The sequence below is a fragment of the Lepisosteus platostomus genome, chromosome 11 (assembly GCF_059453375.1).
Source record: "Lepisosteus platostomus isolate fLepPlt1 chromosome 11, fLepPlt1.hap1, whole genome shotgun sequence".
In the NCBI taxonomy this organism is placed as follows: Eukaryota; Metazoa; Chordata; class Actinopteri; order Semionotiformes; family Lepisosteidae; genus Lepisosteus; species Lepisosteus platostomus.
In genome coordinates, this window is record NC_142621.1 from 1,155,292 (window position 1) to 1,176,110 (window position 20,819).

Here is a 20,819-nt window from a genome sequence, read left to right on the forward strand (position 1 = left end):
TACAATGAAGGTTTTTCATTTCGTACGTGAATAAAAATATTTTTTTTTCATTTTTGACCGCATTTTGTCCAAAGTACATTAACTACTTTAATTTATTTGACGCAGACAATACGATCAAGTACGCTGCTTTGACTTTCGAGCGACTTTCTAAAAGGCAATAGAAAGATAAAAATAACGAATGGAACGATTAAAATAATTCGCAGACACAGCTAAAAAAAACAAACTTTGACAATAAAAACTTCATAACGAGCAGAAATTATTTTTCACTTGCATAGATTTAGTCAGGGTAGAGAAGGTTTTAAGAAAAAAGATTTCAAATATCAAAATACTCCGAAGGTCCAGGCGGAGGTCTGTTCCTGCGCCTCGAGCCTTCTCAGAGCTCAACACGTTTCAGCTCCGTCGGCACACAGACTCAAAGACACGGCAGGAGCGACACATTTCAAACCCCCTCGCTGCCCAAACCGTATCTACGGTCCTTCTCTTCCTGAATGCAGAGGCGGAGCGGTGGCTCTGTGGCTCAGGATCTGCGCCTGTGGCTGGAAGGTTGCCGGTTCGTATCCTGCGGCCAGCAGAGAAATCCTACTCTGTTGGGCCCCTGAGCGAGGCCCTTCACCCCAGCTGCTCCAGGGGCGCCGTATAAATGGCTGACCCTGCGCTCTGACCCCCAGCTTCTCTCCCTGTCCATCTGTCTGTGTCTCATGTGAAAAGAAATTCCTGATGCAAGAAATTGTATAAGGCTAATAAAGTGGTCTTATCCAACTCCAACAAACTTTTCGTAAAATTTAATTTAATCAGTCTCTCATAATAAGATTGCTGTGATAATTGTGTAAATAACTCTGAACTGACGTTTCTTTTTAATTTCAACACATTCTTAATTTCCGACAGAAAAGACCTGTATATTAAATGTCCTTTAAACGGCATGAGGGTGAGATACGAGCTCCTCTCCAGGAGAAAACCACCTCACAGGACAGAGATAACTGCAGGGACCTTGAGGAGAAGACAGGGGAAATGCCGAACGCAGGATAATAAAAGACTTTAAGAAGCACTTGCAGGTAAAAATGCTTTAATGGTATAATGGAAAAGGCCACTGCATCACACAGAAATACTCAAACCATCACGGTAATAAACTTGGTGATGCAAAACAGCAATACTGAAATGTTTCAATTAGCTCAAATTCAACGCATCATCAAATTCAAAACGTAACATTCCCTGCAAGATAGCTAACACGGCGCCGGGCCAGGGCCAGGGCCAGGTCTTCACTATCAGACAGGCGCCGCTCTGTTCCAGTTCTTAAGAATCTCCTCTGCTGCATCTAACGTGTCGTCTCGCTGCAAAATAAGGGAAAACAAAAAGTCAGCGCAATGCTCAAACTCTACAAAACTCGCCAGCGGGATCAGTATCCATTCATTTCAAGCTGGCCTAAACGGATAACTGGAATTCAGGTGATCAGCTGTACTGTGTCAGTCATATTCAATACAACTGGCCTGGGCCTGAAGTCCTGACAAGCCATGAGCAGGGCCACCATTCTGGTGTCCCCCAATAAGAAGAAATACGGCCATCATGAAGGTCACTCAGCTTTGATTTGCCGTTTTACACACGGCACGTTTATTGTGCTTAAACTGCCTGCACACAGCAGCCTTTACCATTGCTACCATTTGCCTTCAGACAAAAACAAGTTCCTGTCTTGGCATTTGCCTTTAACGTTTTTTCAAACCTTTTTTAAACAGAAGCCTGTTTAAATTTAAGTTCATCCTACAAGAGAGGTATGACCGTGAGAAAGCAAGGCCTTGTCTCGTCTTGCTCGGCCACCCTCAGGGAAACTCCCACTGCCCACAGGCCAGTCTCAGCCCGGCCACAGGAGACCACGCCAGGCAGCCCATCGCCTGCAGGACAGGCGTGCTGCCAGCAGGGGGAGACTTGCTCGGGACACCCAGGGAAAGATGCCTTCATAAAGGCAGAAAAGCAGCAGGCTACCTTGATGAAACAGAATCGGATGTATTTTTCAAACTGCTTCTTAGACTCTTCTCCACAGAAGGCAGTCATTGGAATAGCTGCGAGTTTCTGGAAGAGAAAAGAAAAAAAAGTCCAGAAGGGCCCCAGGTTTCTGTGACTCCAATAACATCCTAATTGCCTGCTCATGCGGTAGGGTCTGCCTCATCCGATTTGTTTTGGGTATGGGCACTCACTGCCGCTGTGGAAAACTCCCACAAAGCACACACTCAGCACTCCCCAAGCACAGCAGGAGGAAAGAGCTGTACCTTTTCCTTGATCATCCACTTCACAAACTTGTAGTCGTACGGCTCGTCGTCTCCTGCGTGAGACAGGTCCACGTCTGCGCAGACAGAAAACATTGTCACGCTCGGACACAGGCTCTGCAGTGCTCAGAATCCACCAGACGGCTCACGGGCAAGAGGAAGTCATGCAGGCCATTTCTCTCTAGTGTATCACGTTTAAGGCGAACGGTCATTGTGCAGAGCACATTCCTCACACCAATTTCTTTATACTTCCATACTCTTGGACTATTTTTCTGCACACTTCTACCCTCCCACACTGTGAGCAGGAATGCTGGACAGGCTCCAAGGGAAGTCAGGAACTAGAGCCCTGGTGGTGCTGTGATGTGCTCTCCATGCTCGATACAGATTAGCCGTCTGTCCCAGCCCTCGGACCACAAGTACAGTTTTTAACTCTGGGGAAAAAATCACTATGCTACTTATTAAAATTAAAACAAACCCCTTCATCACTACACTACACTGACAACAGAACACAAATTGCTGTGCATTACTGTTCCTTCAATGTGTAGAATAAGGAGTCCTGTTTGATGTGAACAAAGTCAGCGTTGTGACACAGTCCTGTCAGTACGCAGTGTCTTGAACTGCGACAGCTCTTGTCTTTGCTGGACAGAAGAGCTCATTGTCTGTTTTCTTCACACTCATTGCCTTCTGCCGAGATCAGTCTCCCAGCACCACTGGGCTCTTCAGCTCTCGTACCAGGGCCCTGCCTCCCCTCTGTGAGCAAACGCAGTCAGAACAGGGCCCAAACACTGTCATAGCTTTTGTAAGAAGAACACAAGATTACAGATTAAAGGCGGCAGTGTGGCCCGTTGTTTGCTGCTACTCGTAACCCGTTGGTCTGAGGTTCTCAGCCAGCTGTCCTGTGTCAGAACTGTTGGAATCAGTTTAAATGGGCAAGGGGTTCCAGTTCCAAGCACCCACCACCCTTTGTGTAGAGACGGGTCTCCTGATCTGTGTCCTAAATGCACATAATTTCCACTTGTGTCAAAAGATTTTTGATTCACTGCTGATTAAATGTTTTACCCATCACATGTCTAATGTACTATGACGCTGAGGGGGAAATATGCTAGCAGTGTACTGTATGTAATCCAATTCCCTCTTTTCACTCACTAAAAATGACATACAAATATCTGGGAAACGTGTGTGTAAGGGGCTCACACAGACTGCGAGTGCAAGCTCTTTGCCCTAGAGGCACTAGAGGTGAACTCACGGCTCACACCAGGGCCACAGTGACTCACTGGGACAGAGCTCATCCCAGCTCCTGTAGTGTCTACTGGTCTGGAGTGCTGGCGACTTCCCCCAGCACGGGACACTGGTCCATCACAGGGATGACACCCCAGCAGTACCGGTGCCCAGTTATACAGCTGGGAGGACGGGAGAAACTGGGCTAAAGTATCTCACTGAAGGAACAGCAGTGTCTGCAGCAGGGACTCGAACCCACAACCTGTCTGTGATGAGCCCAAAGCCCCCCCCCATGACGACGTGGACACAGTGGCCCTCACTGATCTGCGGCTATGTGAGCCTGGGACAGTTTTCCAGAAGGGCAGGACACGTTCCCGAAAACCCCGGTGGAACAGCCGACTCACCCAGCGCAGACACATCCGCGAGCATGAAGTAGCCGCCTTCGGGAACGACGGGTCTCATGCCAGCGGATTCCAGGATCCCGGCCATCCGATCCCTCTTGCCCTCCAGCTCGCGGGCGAGAGACGAGAAGTAGCAGTCGGGGTCACCCATGCGCTTGAAGTCCAGCAGCAGGCCCTGAGCCACGGCCTCCTGCGGGGCAGACATGGGGCTGGGGTCAGAGCACTCTCACTTCAGTCGCAAGAGCACAAAAATCAGTGCAAGGCCAGATCACTTTCCCCTTCATCCTCCCTCAACTGTCCGACGGGAGCACTGTGGTCATAGGCGGACACACTGAGCAGAAGTACAATAAAACCGAGAGGAGGAGACGCTTCCCTACACAGAGGGTGGTGGGAGTGTGGAACAAGCTGTCTGGCCAGGTTATTGAAGTTGACTTCTTTCACGCAATGGCTGCACGGGATCGATTCCAGTAACTACTAACTGCAATACCACATTGGGCCAGGTGGGCTGAATAGCTCCCCTGATTTATAAACAGTTTTTCTCATGATCCCACTAGGGGAAGAACGATCGAGGGACACGACCTGATTTTCTACAACTCGCTTGGTGTGATGTCATCAGCGGCTCATCCTGCTGTCGGACCAGAACAGAACAGGAGGATCACACAGACCAGTCCTCAGCAGGACGGTTTACATTTCACCTGGCACTTCAGAAGACAGGGTCAGATCCGATCAAGGTAAGGCGACAAATTTTAAACTTGCAAATCACAGATTTATTTTGCAAATGAAGCCTTTGAATTCTGTTCATTAAAAATACCTTCAGTATTAAAACTAAACATTCAGTTTCAAATGTGAAATATAAGATAATGTCACAAATGCAAAAAAACAGGTTTTACCTGTAAGGGAGTGGGGCAGGTATACAGGGTGTTCTGCATGACTGTCTGAAGATGTTTGATTAGATGTTCTGGACCAATTGACCAGCCAAGCTGAAAACAAAAAAAAGAAAGTCATTTGATCACTCTGAACCTAAACTAAAAGTATATATAAAGTGTATATTTCTAGAAGAGCTGTCTGACAATAGGCAGGTGTCTATCCGTGCACATGGTGGGGTAAATGCGGTCATATTCCAGGCTGACCGCAGATCTCTCACCACAGCTGCCTTGAGTCCAGACACACAGCTCACACACTCTGTCTCTTGGACTACTGATGTGGGTCCTGTCTTTATTCTTGCGTAGTGAACATGCACACAACTTGTACACCTCCACACGTTTCTGCCGAACTCAGCTGCTCCCACTAGTGCACGATCAGACCTGGAGCAGAGGGAGCCATCTTCCCAGAACAAACGCACTTCTAGAGCCAGTCAGGCCACGACGGCGGGCAGCTGGGTCACTGTACCTTCCATCCAGTCACGCTGAAGGTCTTCCCCGCACTGCCGATGGTGATGGTTCTGTCCCACATGCCAGGAAGTGCAGCTTTAAAGAAACAACTCCAGGTCAAACTCCAAAACAGTACAAACAGTTTAAATTTGAAGCCAGTCTTAGACTTCCTGATCACATTTTAAAGCCATTAATATTTACTGACAGGAGAGTGCCTTACTGCTTCTTGAACACATCTGGTTAGGAACCGCACAAAAATAAGTATATATTTTATTTTAAAAGAACAACCAATAATGGAAATTTTGGGTTTCAAATATTTGGAATCCATCAGAAATTTAACACAGGACTCTTAAAACTCAAAATATTTTTTTCCAGAATGTTATTTGGAGTGGGAGACTGAGTAAAGGAGACATTTCTGCTTCTTTGTAAAAGCTGTATGTTTTCCCCGATTCCTGCAGAGCTCAGAAAAAACAATTTTGTAGAGGATATGGACAAAATCTTATTATCTACAAATAAAAACTATAAAGCTGAGCACTGGGTCACCAGTAAAAGTAAAAGACATCTGCACAGAATGAGAAAGATATTTCTGCAACGACTCCGATTATGAGCCCACAAGCTGTGCTTGTACTGCAGTCCCGAACGCATTACCGATCTTAATGTGCTCCTGCCCCTTGTATACCAGCCACTCGTACACTTCGTCGCTGAAGCACAGCACATCGTGCTGGACACACAGGTGGGCAATCATCTGCAGCTCCTGCTTGCTGAAGACCTGCGAACACAACCGGGGGAGTGCTCAGAGTCTCGGTCAGGGGTCCCCAGTCCGGACTCCGGAGAGCCCCTGTCCAGTTAATCTCGCAGGTCACCCTAAATCGCCTGTTCTTAAGAGATTAGGAACCCTTGTTTAAGCAACTGATCAACCGGTCCCGAAGCTGAAGAGAGCGGAAGGATACTTCAATCTTTTCTTCCAAATGATCTTTAAAGTACTTCAGCTGATCCTAGATCAACTGCCCCAGGCCTTTCGAGATTGAGGATACCTGCAGGACGGGGGGCTCTCCAGGACCAGGGCCAGTCTGCGAGAGTGGAAAGGGGCAGAGCTCTCACCTTTCCCAAGGGGTTGTGAGGTGTGTTGACGATGATGGCTTTGGTCTTCGAGCTGAATTTGCTCGCGAGCTCTTCTGGGTCGAGCACCCAGTCTGCACTGGTGAAAGCAGAGCCCTCAGACGTTTTCTGGTGTTTAAAAACAGCACAGCAACGTGGAAAGAAGCATCAGTTTTGTATTTTAAGGTCCTTTACATCCAACAAAAGGCATGAGCTATTATGAGCACATGAACTGCATACAAGCTATCAGGAGGTACCTTATCTAGTACTGAGCCCTAACAGCTAGACCCAAGTACTAAAGGTGTTCTGCACAGATACAATAACTCATAATCTACTGCACATCTGACTCGTTCAAATTCAAAGCATGTCGGACTCCACTGTACGTGAGGCGAGCTCCCTAAGTGGAAACAGGGTTCAAGAGCATTACTGACAATTTTAAAATAAACCACAAACGTTACACACATCCCTTGGCACACAGTGTGCAGATACCCAGACCGATTCGACGGATTTGCTTCTTTCAACATGAACATACAATGATCAGACTCACAAGTCTTAGCGGTATCAGGATGGGCTTTGCTCCGGCCATTCGGACCATGGGCACGTAACAGTCAAAGAAGGGCTCCATGATGATCACCTGCAACAGCGAGAGAACCCGGGCTTTGTGGGACGTCGGGGGGAGTCGTCAGGAGCAGCGACAGTCCGGCCAGGGGGACACTCACCTCGTCTCCTTCCTCCACCAGCGCCTGCATGGTGCCGAACAGCGACCCGTAGGCCCCCACCGTCACCAGGACCTCCTTCAGTGGGTCCACCTGGCGGCCGCACACCGCGCCGTACACCTGCGACAGCGCCTTCACTAAAGAGGGGTGCCCCTGCCGGGAGAACAAGGGGGCGAGCTGAGCACCGCCTCTCAGCGGGTACAGCGCCAACAAACGGCCTCCGCCAGCCTCCTGCCGGCCCTCAAGCTGCGGGAGACGCACCGGCGCTCGACCCAGCATGAAGCCTGCAGGCAGACCTGCGTCTCACGGGCTGCAGCAGGAGAGCCGTCGGCTCCAGGAGCACGGCCACGCTGCCCGACGCGTTCCCCACCACGGCCCGCTCCAGACGTTTCACTGAACACAACAGCCACATGTCTACTGCATCTGTGGACACGTACAGCCAAACACTGGATCATGCACAAGTCTGTGAAAGTGATCCACGACTTTGGACAAACAAACAAACTTGCCTACTAATTAAGAAGAGTGCGTGTCTTCCGGAGGTACGAGAGGCGGCAATCTTCCCCAGCCCCCCCACCCCAGCGTGCCCCGACGCCCCAGCGCCCTTACAAAGCCCCGGGTGTACTGGTTGAGCCTGTCCACAGACACCGCCCTGGCCAGCGCCTCCGTGACGTAGGGGGGAGGGGGGAGATCCGGGAAGCCCTGCCCCAGGTTGACGATGGAGGGGTCAGCAGCCACAGCGGAAAAGGTCACCCTGCAGACAGACAGACGGACAGACAGACACACGTCAGTCGGGTCTAGGGCGCTGTGCTCCACACAACCGAGGCCGAGCCCCGAGATCGAATCCCCAGCTCAGGCGCCCTTTAACCCTGCAGCCCTGTGAGATCGCTTCCTGCGCCCTGGATTGTGATGCGCATGGATTCAGGCTCACTGCAGCACAGGAGCATGAAAGCTCCACCCGCCACTAAGACGGACCAAGAATAGTGGCGAGACAATGGCATTCTTCGAAGCCGTAGTGTTCAGCAGATCTTTTCTCTCTTTGGTAGCTTTTCAAAACTTTGCTCCGGTGAAATAAGTATCAAAGAAATCCTCAGACACAACTGACTGGTTGATGTACAGAACTGACACCTTTCAGCTCTCAGGGGGATCACCACTGTACTTACCATATGTTTTTATCGAGGCCTTGGATTCTTTTGGTATTTTTGTGCCTGAACGAAGTCATCTAAAGTTTAAGGGAGAAAAGTAGAATCAGAAATGAGGTTTTCTCAATCATTGACTCAAAACATAAAATACATTTTTTTTGTACATTACAGACATATTTAAACCTCTTTGATGTAAAGAAAGTCAAAAGACAAGGCGTGAAAGTATGGCAGACACATGAACACATGGTATGTCCTCTGGCTCCATTTTGCTTGAAGGAGGTACTGTAACTAAACATAAGAATGTTGTCTCCTATTTTTGTCACCTCTGCTCCCAGTGTCCAACTGTGATTGAACAGTGTAAGACAAAGACTCACTTGAGAAGTAGACAGGCACTGACGTCTCCAGGAGATTGTTCTCGGCAAGCTACACACAGCAGGACAGCAGCTGAGGGCGTGGCGCAAGTTCATATCTGCAGCAGACACATGCCCCGCTCTGTCATTTTCACAACTATAACATTTTGAGTTAAAGCTAACTATACATTTGAATTTTAAATACTGGTTAAAATCACATTGATTAATATTATTTAATCTTTAGGCACAATGGTCATGCCTGTATTTGGATTATTTTTAAAGCAATACACAAGATAAACAGGTTGCTTATACACACTCCGATGTCAATTCCGGTACAAAAGGCTTAACTGGTGTATACTAGTGACCAGTAGCTTGTAGCTCAGTGAGTTTTAAAACCCAGTTCTGTAGTCACCAGTTTTTTACAGCACCGCGTTTACATCCACAGTTACATACCACACTACTGATAAATCATTACCAGCACACGTTAATGGGTGAGCCATTTTGAACCTCTTACCCCATAATAATAATAATAGTCCATTCAGACCATCGGAAATCAGTTACCGGAACCAGCTGGAATTTCAACCAGGACAGAACTGACCTAACACAAATCTAAAGTAAAAACATTAAACATTTCTAGAGCTGCTGTGACCGCTGGTCCGCACACACTGAGATCATCAGAACAGAACCGGGCTTGGAGACTGCACTGCCGAGCACAGCGACAGCACCGTGTGGGGTAAAAAACCGATACGGGGGAGATAGCTTTTACTCCTGACGTCTAGGCTTTGTCGAATTACACACTGTACACTGAAAATCGGGGTTTAAACCAGTTTAAACTCCAGACACCTCACCCTCCAGATGCTCCTCCTGGCTGCACAACCATGCAAGATCGCGGCACAGCAAGAGACCCGACCCCGATCACTACCTCCCAGGGCAGTAAAATGGCAACACCGCTTTTCAGGTGTTCACTGTTTTCAAGTGTAGGTGTCTCTCCACCGGGCACAGTCACTCCCCGTCGGCCCGTCCAACCAGAGCCGAGCTGCAGCGGTGCAGATTTTATTGCGCGTCTGCGCAGATCCGGTGAGGCGCTGCGCAGCTGCTGCAGGTCGCTGCGGCCCTTGAGCCAACAGGGCGACGCAAACGCTTCAGCAAAACCGTGATCCGCGCCGACGTACCCTCAACCATGCACAGCCGCACCAACTATACATTAAGGACCCTCAATTGCATCGTAGGTTTCCACTTTTTTCGTCTGTCCGGTGTACAGCTAAGCACATAAAACACATTTGTTTATGCCTGAAAAAAGTATGTGAACCTTTATAAGCAGATAATGGACTAGAATTTCCTGGTCACAGTAACTTCAAGAGCTTCAAGCACGTCGATCTCCGACCAAAGTAATATGAGGATTAAATCTCAGTCCTACTAGCTGCTTCCATTATGCATAAACTGCGCAGAAACTGCAGATATTCTGCTCTTCCCATCTGTAGATTGACTAAAGCACTTTCGCGCAATTTATTTTCAGTTTTAATTTTGTTTCTGTCGCTTCCCCTGTTGCGGGAGGAGCCGGTGAAGTGGTGGCACGCAGAGGCATAAGTCTGCAGTTTGTGATGAGGAACGGCGGCTGGCTGGCAGGTTGCGGGAGAGACCTCGTTGTTGCACTCTTGAGGAAAGTACTGCACCCAAATTTCATCTGTCCCCTTTCTTTCCGCTTTAACCCGTTCCGAGCCGCCGGGGTACGGTGGCCCAGACGTGCCATTACACAACACGCAACACACAAGAATGAGAAACAAAAAAAACCGTACACAACACAAACAAAAATGAGTGCACACACAAAAGTGTGTTCAAAGGGGAAACAGGTTCTCGCAACAGTCATGACATCTGTTGTTAGGCGAGAGGGGAGGCGACACTGTGAGCAAATCTATAATTTATCTGGGCCATACTAAAGGTTCATATAAATATTTATATGTGCAGAATTTTCAAAAATAGTAACGCCATAATTTAATTTCAAATACGGAAGTTACATATTTACATTTGTACATGTAAAATACAGAAGGTTTTAGAGTGGGACACTCGCATATAAAACCATATATAATGTGCTCACAGACGAGAGCAGGCTAGGAATTGAACCCAGGGCCACAACACTACCACCATCGCCACCTTTTCAGTAGTCGTATTTTTTAAGCTGTCCTGCAATAATTAATAACACAAAACAAGACAAGTTGCTTATGCATTGCATGGTAACAAATGCGTCCAATCTGCTTTTCGATTTTTCTGTCTCCACTGGAAAAACAAAACCCCAAAACAAAGCACCTATTACTTAGGAAAATTATACGGATCAACTCTGTAACATAAAAAAAACTTACAATGCTGAATGTGTGCAGGGCTCTTCGATGTCCTGAGAGAGATGTGTGTGTCAGTCACAAGGGACTCTAATGGTGTTAAAGAGGCACTACATGTAGCACAAACGGGTAGCTCAAACTGTGCTTTGGACCCATGGGGTCATTACCCTCCTGAAATATTGTGAAACCCTGCACATTTGTAAAAACGGCCACGATCAAGACTTTGACCAGCCTAAGGCATAGAAACACCCAAACCAAGCGGAAATAATATATCTTTCACGAATGCGTCGTGAATAACTTCTTCCCTTTCGACAGAGGGTTTGTGAAAACGTGGGAGATCCCGTGTTCAAGGCGAACAGGAGCCGCTTGAGCGGGACAGCGCGGAGCTGGGCGTTCACAAGCGCACCAGCAGGGGGCGCCAGCTCCATGGAAACGCACAACCCGGCCCCATCCGAGCAGTTGGCGAGAGACAATATTCCAACCGAGTGCAGCGGCTATGCCGACAAGGACTTTTACATATTACAAATGAACAGTTCCGCAGAGTACGTATAGATGATATGTTTTAAATGAGCGCATTAATAAACTACAGACCAAAGCCTGCATGTAAAGATTTGTGATTGATTCCACCGCAGCGCCAGTGACCTGTTTTGTGTGACTTGACTTAGATTGCTTACATTTAAGGTTTCCTGTTACGCACAGTAAAACCTAAAATATTCTTTTGACGAATGAGGCCAACGGATCGCGTCTTCTCAACCTTCAGAGTTCATCCCTCCGCTCCGAGGGCGTTTCTATTTCCATTGTGTCTGGGAAGTTAAGGGGTGGGGAACGTTTCAATCTGAGAATATGGGCGGGTCCTAATTAGCACTGGGCATGTTTCTTTGGCCAAGCTGCGCCTCCTGAAGTTAGCTAACATAATAAAATACGGCCTAGTCTGTAACGAAGGTGCCCAATTAAACAGTTTAATAATAATAATAATTGCTCACACACATATAGCGCTTTTCTGGACACTCCAGGTGTTGGGGACTCCCCTCCACCACCACCACCAATGTGCAGCACCACCATTAAGTCGTTTTTTCGTAGTAATATAATATATAAGTCCACACCTGGATGTTTTTTTAATACCAACTGAAACAGGTTTGTAGGTGGAAGGTGTTCAACACAGATATTTTGAAGTTCCTAGCTAACCCTTTATATTGTATTGGACTGTCCACTAACACAAAATATGCTGCAGTCATTAGAAATGTGTTGTTTATATCAACAGAGTGATGATGTCAAATACTTTAGCAATTAATGTAGGCTAATGCAACTGAGTCGTATGGGGCCACAATCTATCAGAAATATGATAAATGAAAAGGTTGTCATTTAAACCCCTTTAGTACTAATGCATAGACAGGATTAAGCTGGTATCAGCCAATAGGAATAACTGTCCATAACATGTCGAACATTTCTGTTCATTATGGAAATTTGCAAACACAGATTCTACACCACTTCTAGCAGTAGCACAACTCTGCAAACATAGTGCACAATGCACAACACGGGCTTAATATTTAAAGACAATGAGCCCACAGTGCAACCTAGACCGCAGTTTAAATCGTAAACACAGACCTTCCTTGTATCCCAGAGAGGACAAAATCCTAACAAGCAAAACCAGAAAACATTAATCCAAATAAGCTTTAGTAACATCATTGAAAATTACTGGAGACCTAACTTTGATTCCATATCTGGGGAAGATTATGGTCTGAAACAAATATGTATACTGAATTCCACATTAACATTTTAATAAATAAAACATCTCACCAATAATTAATTTTCTCCCCACGCAGCCATCTTTATTTATTGCTGTGCAATTTACATCGTATTAACAATTTAACTGGCAAATCTGGTGCTTAATGCTTTGCACTAAGCTTTGTTTTTAATTAAATGTGCGAGGGATCTCAGTTTCTGTCGTATCCCCTGCTGAGCACAAATAGTCATATTAGAGAGAGCTTTTCACATTCACCAACCATTTAACTAAATTAACTAGCTATTACAGGATTATATTACAGGTTTTACTGGGAAATTAAATAAGGAGAATACAACTGGAAAAAACCTTGTGCTGAAGAGGTTTAGCATAGCAGGCCTGACATGTTTTTCACATCCCATCCTTATCATTTTTAAAGTGCAGAATTGAGAAGAAACCTTTTCTGGGCTCATCTGTGTCATCTGTAATGGTGAACAGCAGAGCTAGATAGGGAAAGGAAGATTATTAATGCAAAGAATATAAATAAAGTCTGGGAATTTGATCACAGCCTGTAGATCATGGATTTTTAATGAATCTATAGGACATCTTAAGTCAGAATGGGCCACTAGAAACTACATTTATGAGGCACATCAGGGACAGAATCTGGGCAGAAAGGTCTCCAATGCCCAGGATATCCATTTTCAACAAGAGTTCAGAACAAAGTATTAATTAGAACACAAACAGAATAGTAGTTATTCACGTTGTAAGAAATATATGTCATTAATAAACTGTAACAAAAAGCATTCATCAATAGAGATACACATTGCAAACAACACATTGAATCTTTGAATTGCACATCATTTTGCCCTCTTCGTTAAAACAGATTTTAAAACAGGAATTCTAGTGATTGTTTCCCACAGTTTACAAGAGCCAGAAAATGGAGGTTCAGAACGTGTGTTTAATTGTAATTCAAAAGCACACAGTCTGGTGTTGGACCCAATTTCTCTGGATTTCTCTATGCAATTTTACTCAGGTTAGTTGTCTGAAAGCTAACAAAACTGCTCAATCCTCAGCATCCTCATTTGAAAATCACATTACGAAATCCCGTGGACCACCTCGTTCAGTGTTTGAGACAGAGCTCAGAAATGTTTCCGACACAAGATCCCCGTTTGTCTTCAGACGTGCTCTGAGCTGTCAGACGCTTCTCACGGATTGTATTGATAATCAGTACATGTTCAAAGTTGTAACCAAGTTAAATGCCCAACTTTTAATTAACTGTCTGTTCTTTAAATTTCATTAACTTACTCATTTATTTATAACCCAAGTTACACATTAAAAATGAATCCTGAAGGATAGGTTTTCTTAGATTATCTCAGCAGCACGCGCCTTTTGGGTCTAATTATCGAAATTAAAGTGAATTTATAATGCTTAGAATTTTTTTTGCACTGCTCTTGCAATTTAATATTTTATAGTTTTCCACTCCGTTCTGAATTGGAAAATTGCGCTCCGCCGAGACACACTGGCTACAAGCACAAGGAGCAGCCTGCAGCAAAATTCTCTTCTGTTTTTTTAGTTTAAAAAGATTAAATATATTTTTCCTTTTCCCTTTGGTACATTCAGCTACTAAAGCTTATATTTTAATAAATATTGAACATGCGCATTTAAATTCAGCATGTTTTTTTTTTCTGTGGCGGCTTGCTCATTTATTTAGCTGTTTTGATTAGAAGCTCAGGGCATTTTTGACCCGTATCCCGCTTTCTCTTCTTTAATAGTTTCCTGTCTAAAGTCACTATCGAGTCTTGGATGACTAGAAAACATTATGAGTAGCTGTACTGATAACAGAAAATGTTCAGCTGTATGTTTAACTTGCGCCAATGCACTGTTGTAACCGTTCTTTTTTTATTTGCAAGTAAGTTATAAGATATGCACCCTAACGGTCAGAAGAAGGACTTCTGAAAGGGAATCAAAATGTACTTTGTTCTTAATTTCTTGTGTTCTGGGTCAATACAGTAGAACACGAGAGTTTAAGCGGGCTGTTGAAATCCACACACAATTACAACCCCAGTGAACAACACTGCTACAGTACTTCTGCCACCGCAAAAATAAATACGATTTTATAAATACAAATATCAGCCAACTTCCCCCAAACTCATTAACCCACAAGTGCTGTCGACATTGTTTTTATTCTGCTGGAAGCTCTTTACATCTTTGAATTGGCTTCATTACTCTGCTCTCCTCCCCAATGATAGCTGATGTGTGAGGAGCGTTCTGGCGCACTATGGCTGCCGTCGCATCATCCAGGTGGGGCTGCACATTGGTGGTGGTGGAGGGGAGTCCCCATTACCTGTAAAGCGCTTTGAGTGGAGTGTCCAGAAAAGCGTTATATAAGTTTAAGCAATTATTATTATTATTATTATTATTATTATTATTATTATTATTATTATTATTATTATTATAGTGAAGTGTGTGTCGGTGTCAGAATGTATTGGATATTTGAGGCCAGTGCCTTTTCACGAGTTTAGTGGACACCCTTATCCAGGCTGAGCGCAAACCATAACACAGAGACATATTTGAGTCTATCAGGAAGAAAGTCATGGGGGTTTATACTCATTAGCCCGGTAGCCAGCTTGGCAAATTTTCAGCAGGGTCCTGTCGTCTGATTTGAAACTCGAGAGAGCAGCGAGACGCAGCAGACATACTAACAGCAGAAGCGCACGCTGAAAAATGTCTGTTATGGCAAATCAATATTTACAGATCAGTGCAATGCAGGAAGCTTGGTTTTGTGTTTCTTTTTTAATGGCTGTAGAGTGACGCACATTTTCTGGCCAGTTTGAGCTGAGCTTCCAGCACGCAAGTGTCGGCGGGTCAGACTGAGCAGCTGTTCAAGCAGAAGAGAGTTGCGTGCAGTTTATTTCAGTTCTCCAAGCCTGGTTATATCTACACCCCCACATGGATTCGGTGCCCAGAGCACACATCGTATCAAGGTTAAAGGGTGCTGACATCTCTTTAATTCTTTTGTGTGTGTTTTTTTTTTACATTTCCACGTTCAATCCTATCCGTTAGCGTCTGACGCCAATCCCAATGTCACGGCATTTTCCGTGTCTCAGCTGAGTCCAGAGTATTTCAAACAGCAAGACACGCACAGCGTTTTTTAGTGACTAATTATGTCCTGTTCTGAATAAACACTCTAGTCAGAACTGGGCAGAAACACAGCGAAAAAGTGGAAAAAAAACACCGTTTACTTTCCCTACCCAATATGTACACACCACACAGAGATACAGGACTCTTGGAGGTTTTGGGGGGGCTCCCTGTATTTCCTGTTTTGAACAACATTCCAAGATGTTGCATAGTTCAACATTAGACACAAGAGATTGAATTAAATATGCGATTTATAATCCTTCTCGTCATGTATGCAAAATGCCTTTCCCGCAGTGTCGTTTCAGTTGAGCTAATAGGCTTTCGAAGTTGCTCATTCTTAAGTCACATTAAATTAAAACACTCCTCGGTTTTTTCGAAGGTCAGCATGTTTGGCCAGATATTTATTCTACTCTAATTGTTTCCTGCCACACACCCCGTGTGGGTTGCTGTGCAGAATCCAGCAGAAACATATGGTTTCAGCTCCTGTACTTGGCTCCTAATCATGCTCACTTGGGAATCCCAAACGCTGTAACCTGCAATATTTTTTGAACTAACAGCACTTATGACTAAGATAAAAAAAAACGTGCCACAGCCTACTAAGATTATTGGTGCATCAAGAACAAAAAATAACATTTACCTGCTGTTGAACCGTTTTCACAACAATTAAACCCACGAGGCATGAACTTGGGCTAAGCTTACAAATATACAGTACCTATTCAACGTGTATTCAATAAATAGTTTATAAAGGAACAGGTAACGGGTTTATTCCCAGCTGAAAAGAAAAGAAAGGAAACACAATGTTTCGGCTGTGGAGCCTTCTGCTACGCAGCCTAAACGTTGTGTTTCCTTTCTTTTCTTTTCAGCTGGGAATAAACCCGTTACCTGGTTCTTTGCAGCCTACGCATGCTGACGCAGCTCCCCACCTGAACTATAGTTTATGACATATATTCTATAAAAAAGTAGACAACATCCCTATTACTTCATATTGTGAGCCTCCAGCGATATTTCCAACATTTTGGCTCTCTGATGGCCTGTTTGATGTTTTACGGAGGTAGGTGCTTGTATCCCAGGTAAATGGTATACACGTTCCAGTTCACGTAAAGTGTTTTTGGGTTGCCCAGAACAAAGGGAACAAACAAGCGAGGGTCATTTAGTAAGTCCTGCGCCACTGTGTCTCAGAGCTGCCTGCTGGCTGCGCTTGATCACTGATGCAACAAAGCTTGAATTCTCCCTGGCGGGATTCTGCATCTCCTGCTGTATGTAGGACACTACCTATCTCGTCTCCAGGCTGGACAAACACCATAGCCAAGGACAAGACAAAGACAGACACTGCGTGGCAACAGACCAGATATCTAACTTGTAGGGGAGCCATTTAGTTTCTGTTTGATGGGGGCTTATTTGAACACTATTATTGAAATAAAAGTATTAGAAAAATGTACGTTTATTTATGTATCCAATTTCTGTGGACTATGAGAATGTGAGGATTTATGTGCTTTCCAGTAAAAACTGCCTGTTTTTGCTTCAGTTCAGTTTGCCCAGGTCAGTGGCAGATCTGAAGGACAAAGATAATGGGAAACTGTCTGGAATGTCAATATCATTGCAATTTGTCTAATTTTATAAATGTTTTTTTTTTCTGTGCTGGACAATTCATAACATTCCAGCCTCTTTCATTTTAACTGGAAACTTTTGCAGACAAATGGAGAGATTGGTGTCTTGGTTCCAACCAGGCCAAGATGAGAGAAGGGGACTTCAATGAGTTTTTCTCTCGATCCCAGTTGACCCTCTTCTCTTCTGTCCACAGGCTCGGCGCAACGCTCTGAGTCTCCTCAGAGGGGCTTTCTTTCCCCAGTGCGCTTCGTCCACGGTGGGGCATCTTGGCCCGCTGTCTTTCCATCCGAAAGCTCTTGATTGCGGTGCTGGCTGTGTTCTCTGAGCACAGGTGCGCCCACTGTCTCAGTCTGCAGGCTGAGCTGGCAGAGAGCAGCACCGCATCACCTTCAGCAGCAGGGCAGGACTTGCAGAAGCCTGGAGCTCCAGCTCATGCACATTGATCCTGTGAGGCAGGAGGAGCTGCTCTGGTGGTGCAGACACTGACGCTCGCAGTCCCAGCAATCCAGCAGTCCAATTTAGGAGCTGCTTTACCCAGCACTGGGTCACGGGAGAGCTGGAGCCCAACCCAAGCAGGGGGCGCAAGGCGAGATCTACCCTGCTGAGGACAGCAGTCCATCGCAGCAGCCAGCTCACAGTCAAACTAAGAGATGTCTGTCTCCAGGCCCCCGCCGCCGCGACACTGTTTCTGCGCAGAGCGGCACACCGCCGGCCTGAAGCACAGGATCGGCATCCACAGATGACGAGAGGAATCTAGCGGGATTAGAGCATCCAGGACAAGGAAGATGGGGAGCAAGAGAAAGCAGTTTTTGGAAAAGTGAAGAAGCCAGAGACTTTTGTCTTAAGGAGAAGGGCATTATTTTTCATCGGAATAGGAAAGAGGTGTTGACAAAAGCGACGACCCTTTGGATTCATCTGGATTGCACCCTCTCTCTGTCTCGTGTTCTTTTTTTCAAATTGACTGTGAAGCCAGATAACAGGCATCAGCAGGTCATGAGAGGCATCACTGTGCCCACTGCCTGCTACTCTCAGCATAAAGCTTCTGTTTCATGTGGCTTAAGTCACAGCATACGGGCTAATGTACTTGTACACCTCGTGGTGGCTGATCCAAAAATCCCTCAAGCTGTACTGCTTTGATTCTGTTTGAGATCAAAGCAGCCCCAGTGACACTCCTGATGGGGAGAATAATTTTGCATTAATTAAATAATTAATTTGCTGGGCCAGTACAACCTCCTGTTTTCCAAGCGGTTTTCGGTTTTCTTATAGGAAGCCCGTGAAAAACAAAATGCAGCAGACTGCTCTGAATGATCTGTGGCCCACAGAAAGGCCGAGGGTGAGCCCGAACTCAGCTCCATTTCTGTGAACAGTGATCAGAGCAAGCTGGTCCTTTGCTTCTTATCCAGATTCCTTCTGCATGCTGAACAGTACAACACACTAGAAGTGAACATTATTAAACTCAAGGGTGGTATGTTAAACTCTCGTCACACATGGGGAACATCTGTGCTCTTAGATGGAGCTCCAGTTCAGTTTTGAGAAAATTAATTTGGACCGGATCAAGGAGGCAAGATGAACATTGTGGTTCGCAGCGATTTACAGTGAATAGTGTTCTAGATTTGGTGTGACTACTGGGGCTCTGCATGAAGTTGTTCAGCACTTGGCGATTTCTTGGGAGGGTTCAGCCATTTGAATACATTCAAGCTGTACACCTTGAGGAAAATCAGCAAAATGCTAAATTAAAAACATATGATACTCACCTGATCTAAGTACGCCTGGATTCCCGTAGTTAGTATTAAAGCTCCATATTACCCAAGTTCTTACTAGCGGGTTTCTTTGGGTACAGAGAAGTGGTCTGTGTTGGCATTAACCTGAAAAACATCCAATTTATTTTTAATTTCAGGCCAGGCCTGAATGATTTTAAAATTAAACTAGAATTCAGGAGTGGGTATCGCATAGAAGGTGGATTCTTTCCTGCTTTTATGAGAACATAAAGCTTTAGAGTATCTGTGGCCACAGAGCCTGTCCTGCTCTCTGGTAGATTAATGTTCTACTGTACGGATTCTGTGTGTCCCTTTTCTAATAGCGTCCCACACGATGAGCCTGAACCACATGTCCGGGGGCGTGGCTCCAGACTCCCGCAACCCTCTGTGTAAAGTAGTGTCTCCCCGTTGTCTGTCTTGAATGTCTCTACTCTTCCACTTGTGTCCCAGTTTCCCTGTGGAGCTGCTGACCCTGGAGGAGTCTCTTGAGCTGACTTGGTCAAGACGTTTCAGGACAATGATGAAATCAAGTCCTCACATAACCAGCTCTGTTTCAAGCTAAAAAGATTCAGTTCCCTTAATCTGGCATGACCAGTAAATTACAGTGTTGCCACAGCACATACAGTCAGTATTGGACTTTCCTGGATTTAAATCGCTTTCCCGAATCTAAATTGTACGCTGTTAACCATATAATCCAAGCATTCTGTTGCAATGTTGGACGTTTCAGAGGCGGTGAATAATGTAACACCTTAGCTTAAAACCAAGGACACAAATTGCAGAAGTGATTTTTTTTTCGTTCGAATACAGCAAAAGCCTGGCCATCGACGTGTTGAAATATTATAACGCGTTCTTCCACGTGGCCTTCAACTGAAAAGTTAAATTATTACAGGGAGCAGTGTAGTTCAGCACCTCTTTGATGTGCCCTACGAGTTTCAGACATTTCAGCCGTTTCGATTCAACCAGATGAGGCTTTGAAATTTATAGACGGATTTTTTTTTGTTTTTGTTGTCGAGAACGAGACTGACCTTTTGTGGCGTATACTGTATATAAAAATAGACCCGCTGTTTTGAAGGAAATTCGCTTTCACAGACACAGCGAGTCTCCCGGGATGCTGCTGGCGGTGTGTTCATTTTCCTGTCATAGAGCTGCGCTTCCTTTACGAGCGTACATCCAAGGTCTTGTCTCACAAGAGCGGAAATTAACGCCAGGGAAGGATATTCGTCCCCACAGATTCGTTCTTCAGATAGAAGAATACCTACAGTATACCACTCAGTCCGTGTTTACAGCGAGACAGGTCCAGCGGAAATACATCTCTCTCTATACAGTATATATATATGCCACGTTTTTTACTCCGCGTCTCGCTGACACAAAAGGAGAGGATGCGCCTGACGAACCGTGGTCTTGTCCCAGCCCACCCCAGCCCGGTCCTGTGGAGGTGAAGTCCGCTTCAGTTTCTGGTTGGGGAACAGAGCCGGGGCACGAATCCCCCTTTGCCTCCCCCCCCGATCAGCTCCGGGTTGTGTTATGTTTCACGTTTCTACAATACAGCCTTTCAGAGATTTTCTCACCAAGTCTCCACCCCGCCAGTAGCGCGTCTGTGGTTCCCCGCAGACATCTACAAGCTCAACGAGTAGCGGGACGTGAGGACACCTCGGCCAGGGGCACATCCCCGGCGGCGCTGAGCAAACACGCAGGCGAGGGGGCGAGGTGAGAGCA

The 20,819-nt window shown here is 45.6% G+C and overlaps 1 protein-coding gene and 1 long non-coding RNA gene across 9 annotated transcripts; one reads left to right on the top strand and one right to left on the bottom strand.

The window, feature by feature from the left end:
* Window positions 1–1,046: 1,046 nt before the first annotated feature.
* On the bottom strand, window positions 1,047–20,810 carry LOC148651709 (kynurenine--oxoglutarate transaminase 3-like). Of its 8 annotated transcripts, none has more exons than XM_088597692.1 (15): window positions 20,672–20,810; window positions 19,101–19,211; window positions 8,572–8,666; window positions 8,219–8,277; window positions 7,665–7,809; window positions 7,062–7,211; window positions 6,890–6,976; window positions 6,346–6,471; window positions 5,893–6,013; window positions 5,264–5,340; window positions 4,765–4,854; window positions 3,878–4,064; window positions 2,259–2,332; window positions 1,975–2,061; window positions 1,047–1,328 (listed from the first exon to the last, which is right to left on the bottom strand). In XM_088597692.1, the coding sequence occupies exons 3-15, from the start codon at window positions 8,662–8,664 to the stop codon at window positions 1,263–1,265; spliced, it is 1,362 nt and encodes a 453-aa protein (XP_088453818.1). In that variant the 5' UTR covers window positions 8,665–8,666; window positions 19,101–19,211; window positions 20,672–20,810; the 3' UTR covers window positions 1,047–1,262. The 8 variants fall into 8 exon arrangements, with proteins under 8 accessions (XP_088453818.1, XP_088453817.1, XP_088453816.1 ...); XM_088597691.1 differs by lacking the exon at window positions 20,672–20,810 and adding an exon at window positions 20,129–20,267; XM_088597690.1 differs by lacking the exons at window positions 19,101–19,211; window positions 20,672–20,810 and adding an exon at window positions 10,905–11,056.
* On the top strand, window positions 4,231–11,480 carry LOC148651710 (uncharacterized). The gene is made up of 2 exons (XR_015925137.1): window positions 4,231–4,605; window positions 11,196–11,480. It is a non-coding gene; the product is annotated as an uncharacterized LOC148651710 (long non-coding RNA).
* Window positions 20,811–20,819: the final 9 nt, after the last annotated feature.

What these genes read in the sequence shown, in the direction of transcription:
- LOC148651709 (XM_088597688.1), bottom strand. Translation starts at nt 9,427, where the DNA reads ATGGTTGTGCAGCCAGGAGGAGCATCTGGAGG. An exon ending in ACCAGTACACCCGGGGCTTT is followed by an intron (nt 7,212 to 7,664) that starts GTAAGGGCGCTG and finishes TTCTCCCGGCAG; the next exon opens with GGGCACCCCTCTTTAGTGAA. An exon ending in CTCACAACCCCTTGGGAAAG is followed by an intron (nt 6,014 to 6,345) that starts GTGAGAGCTCTG and finishes TTGTGTTCGCAG; the next exon opens with GTCTTCAGCAAGCAGGAGCT.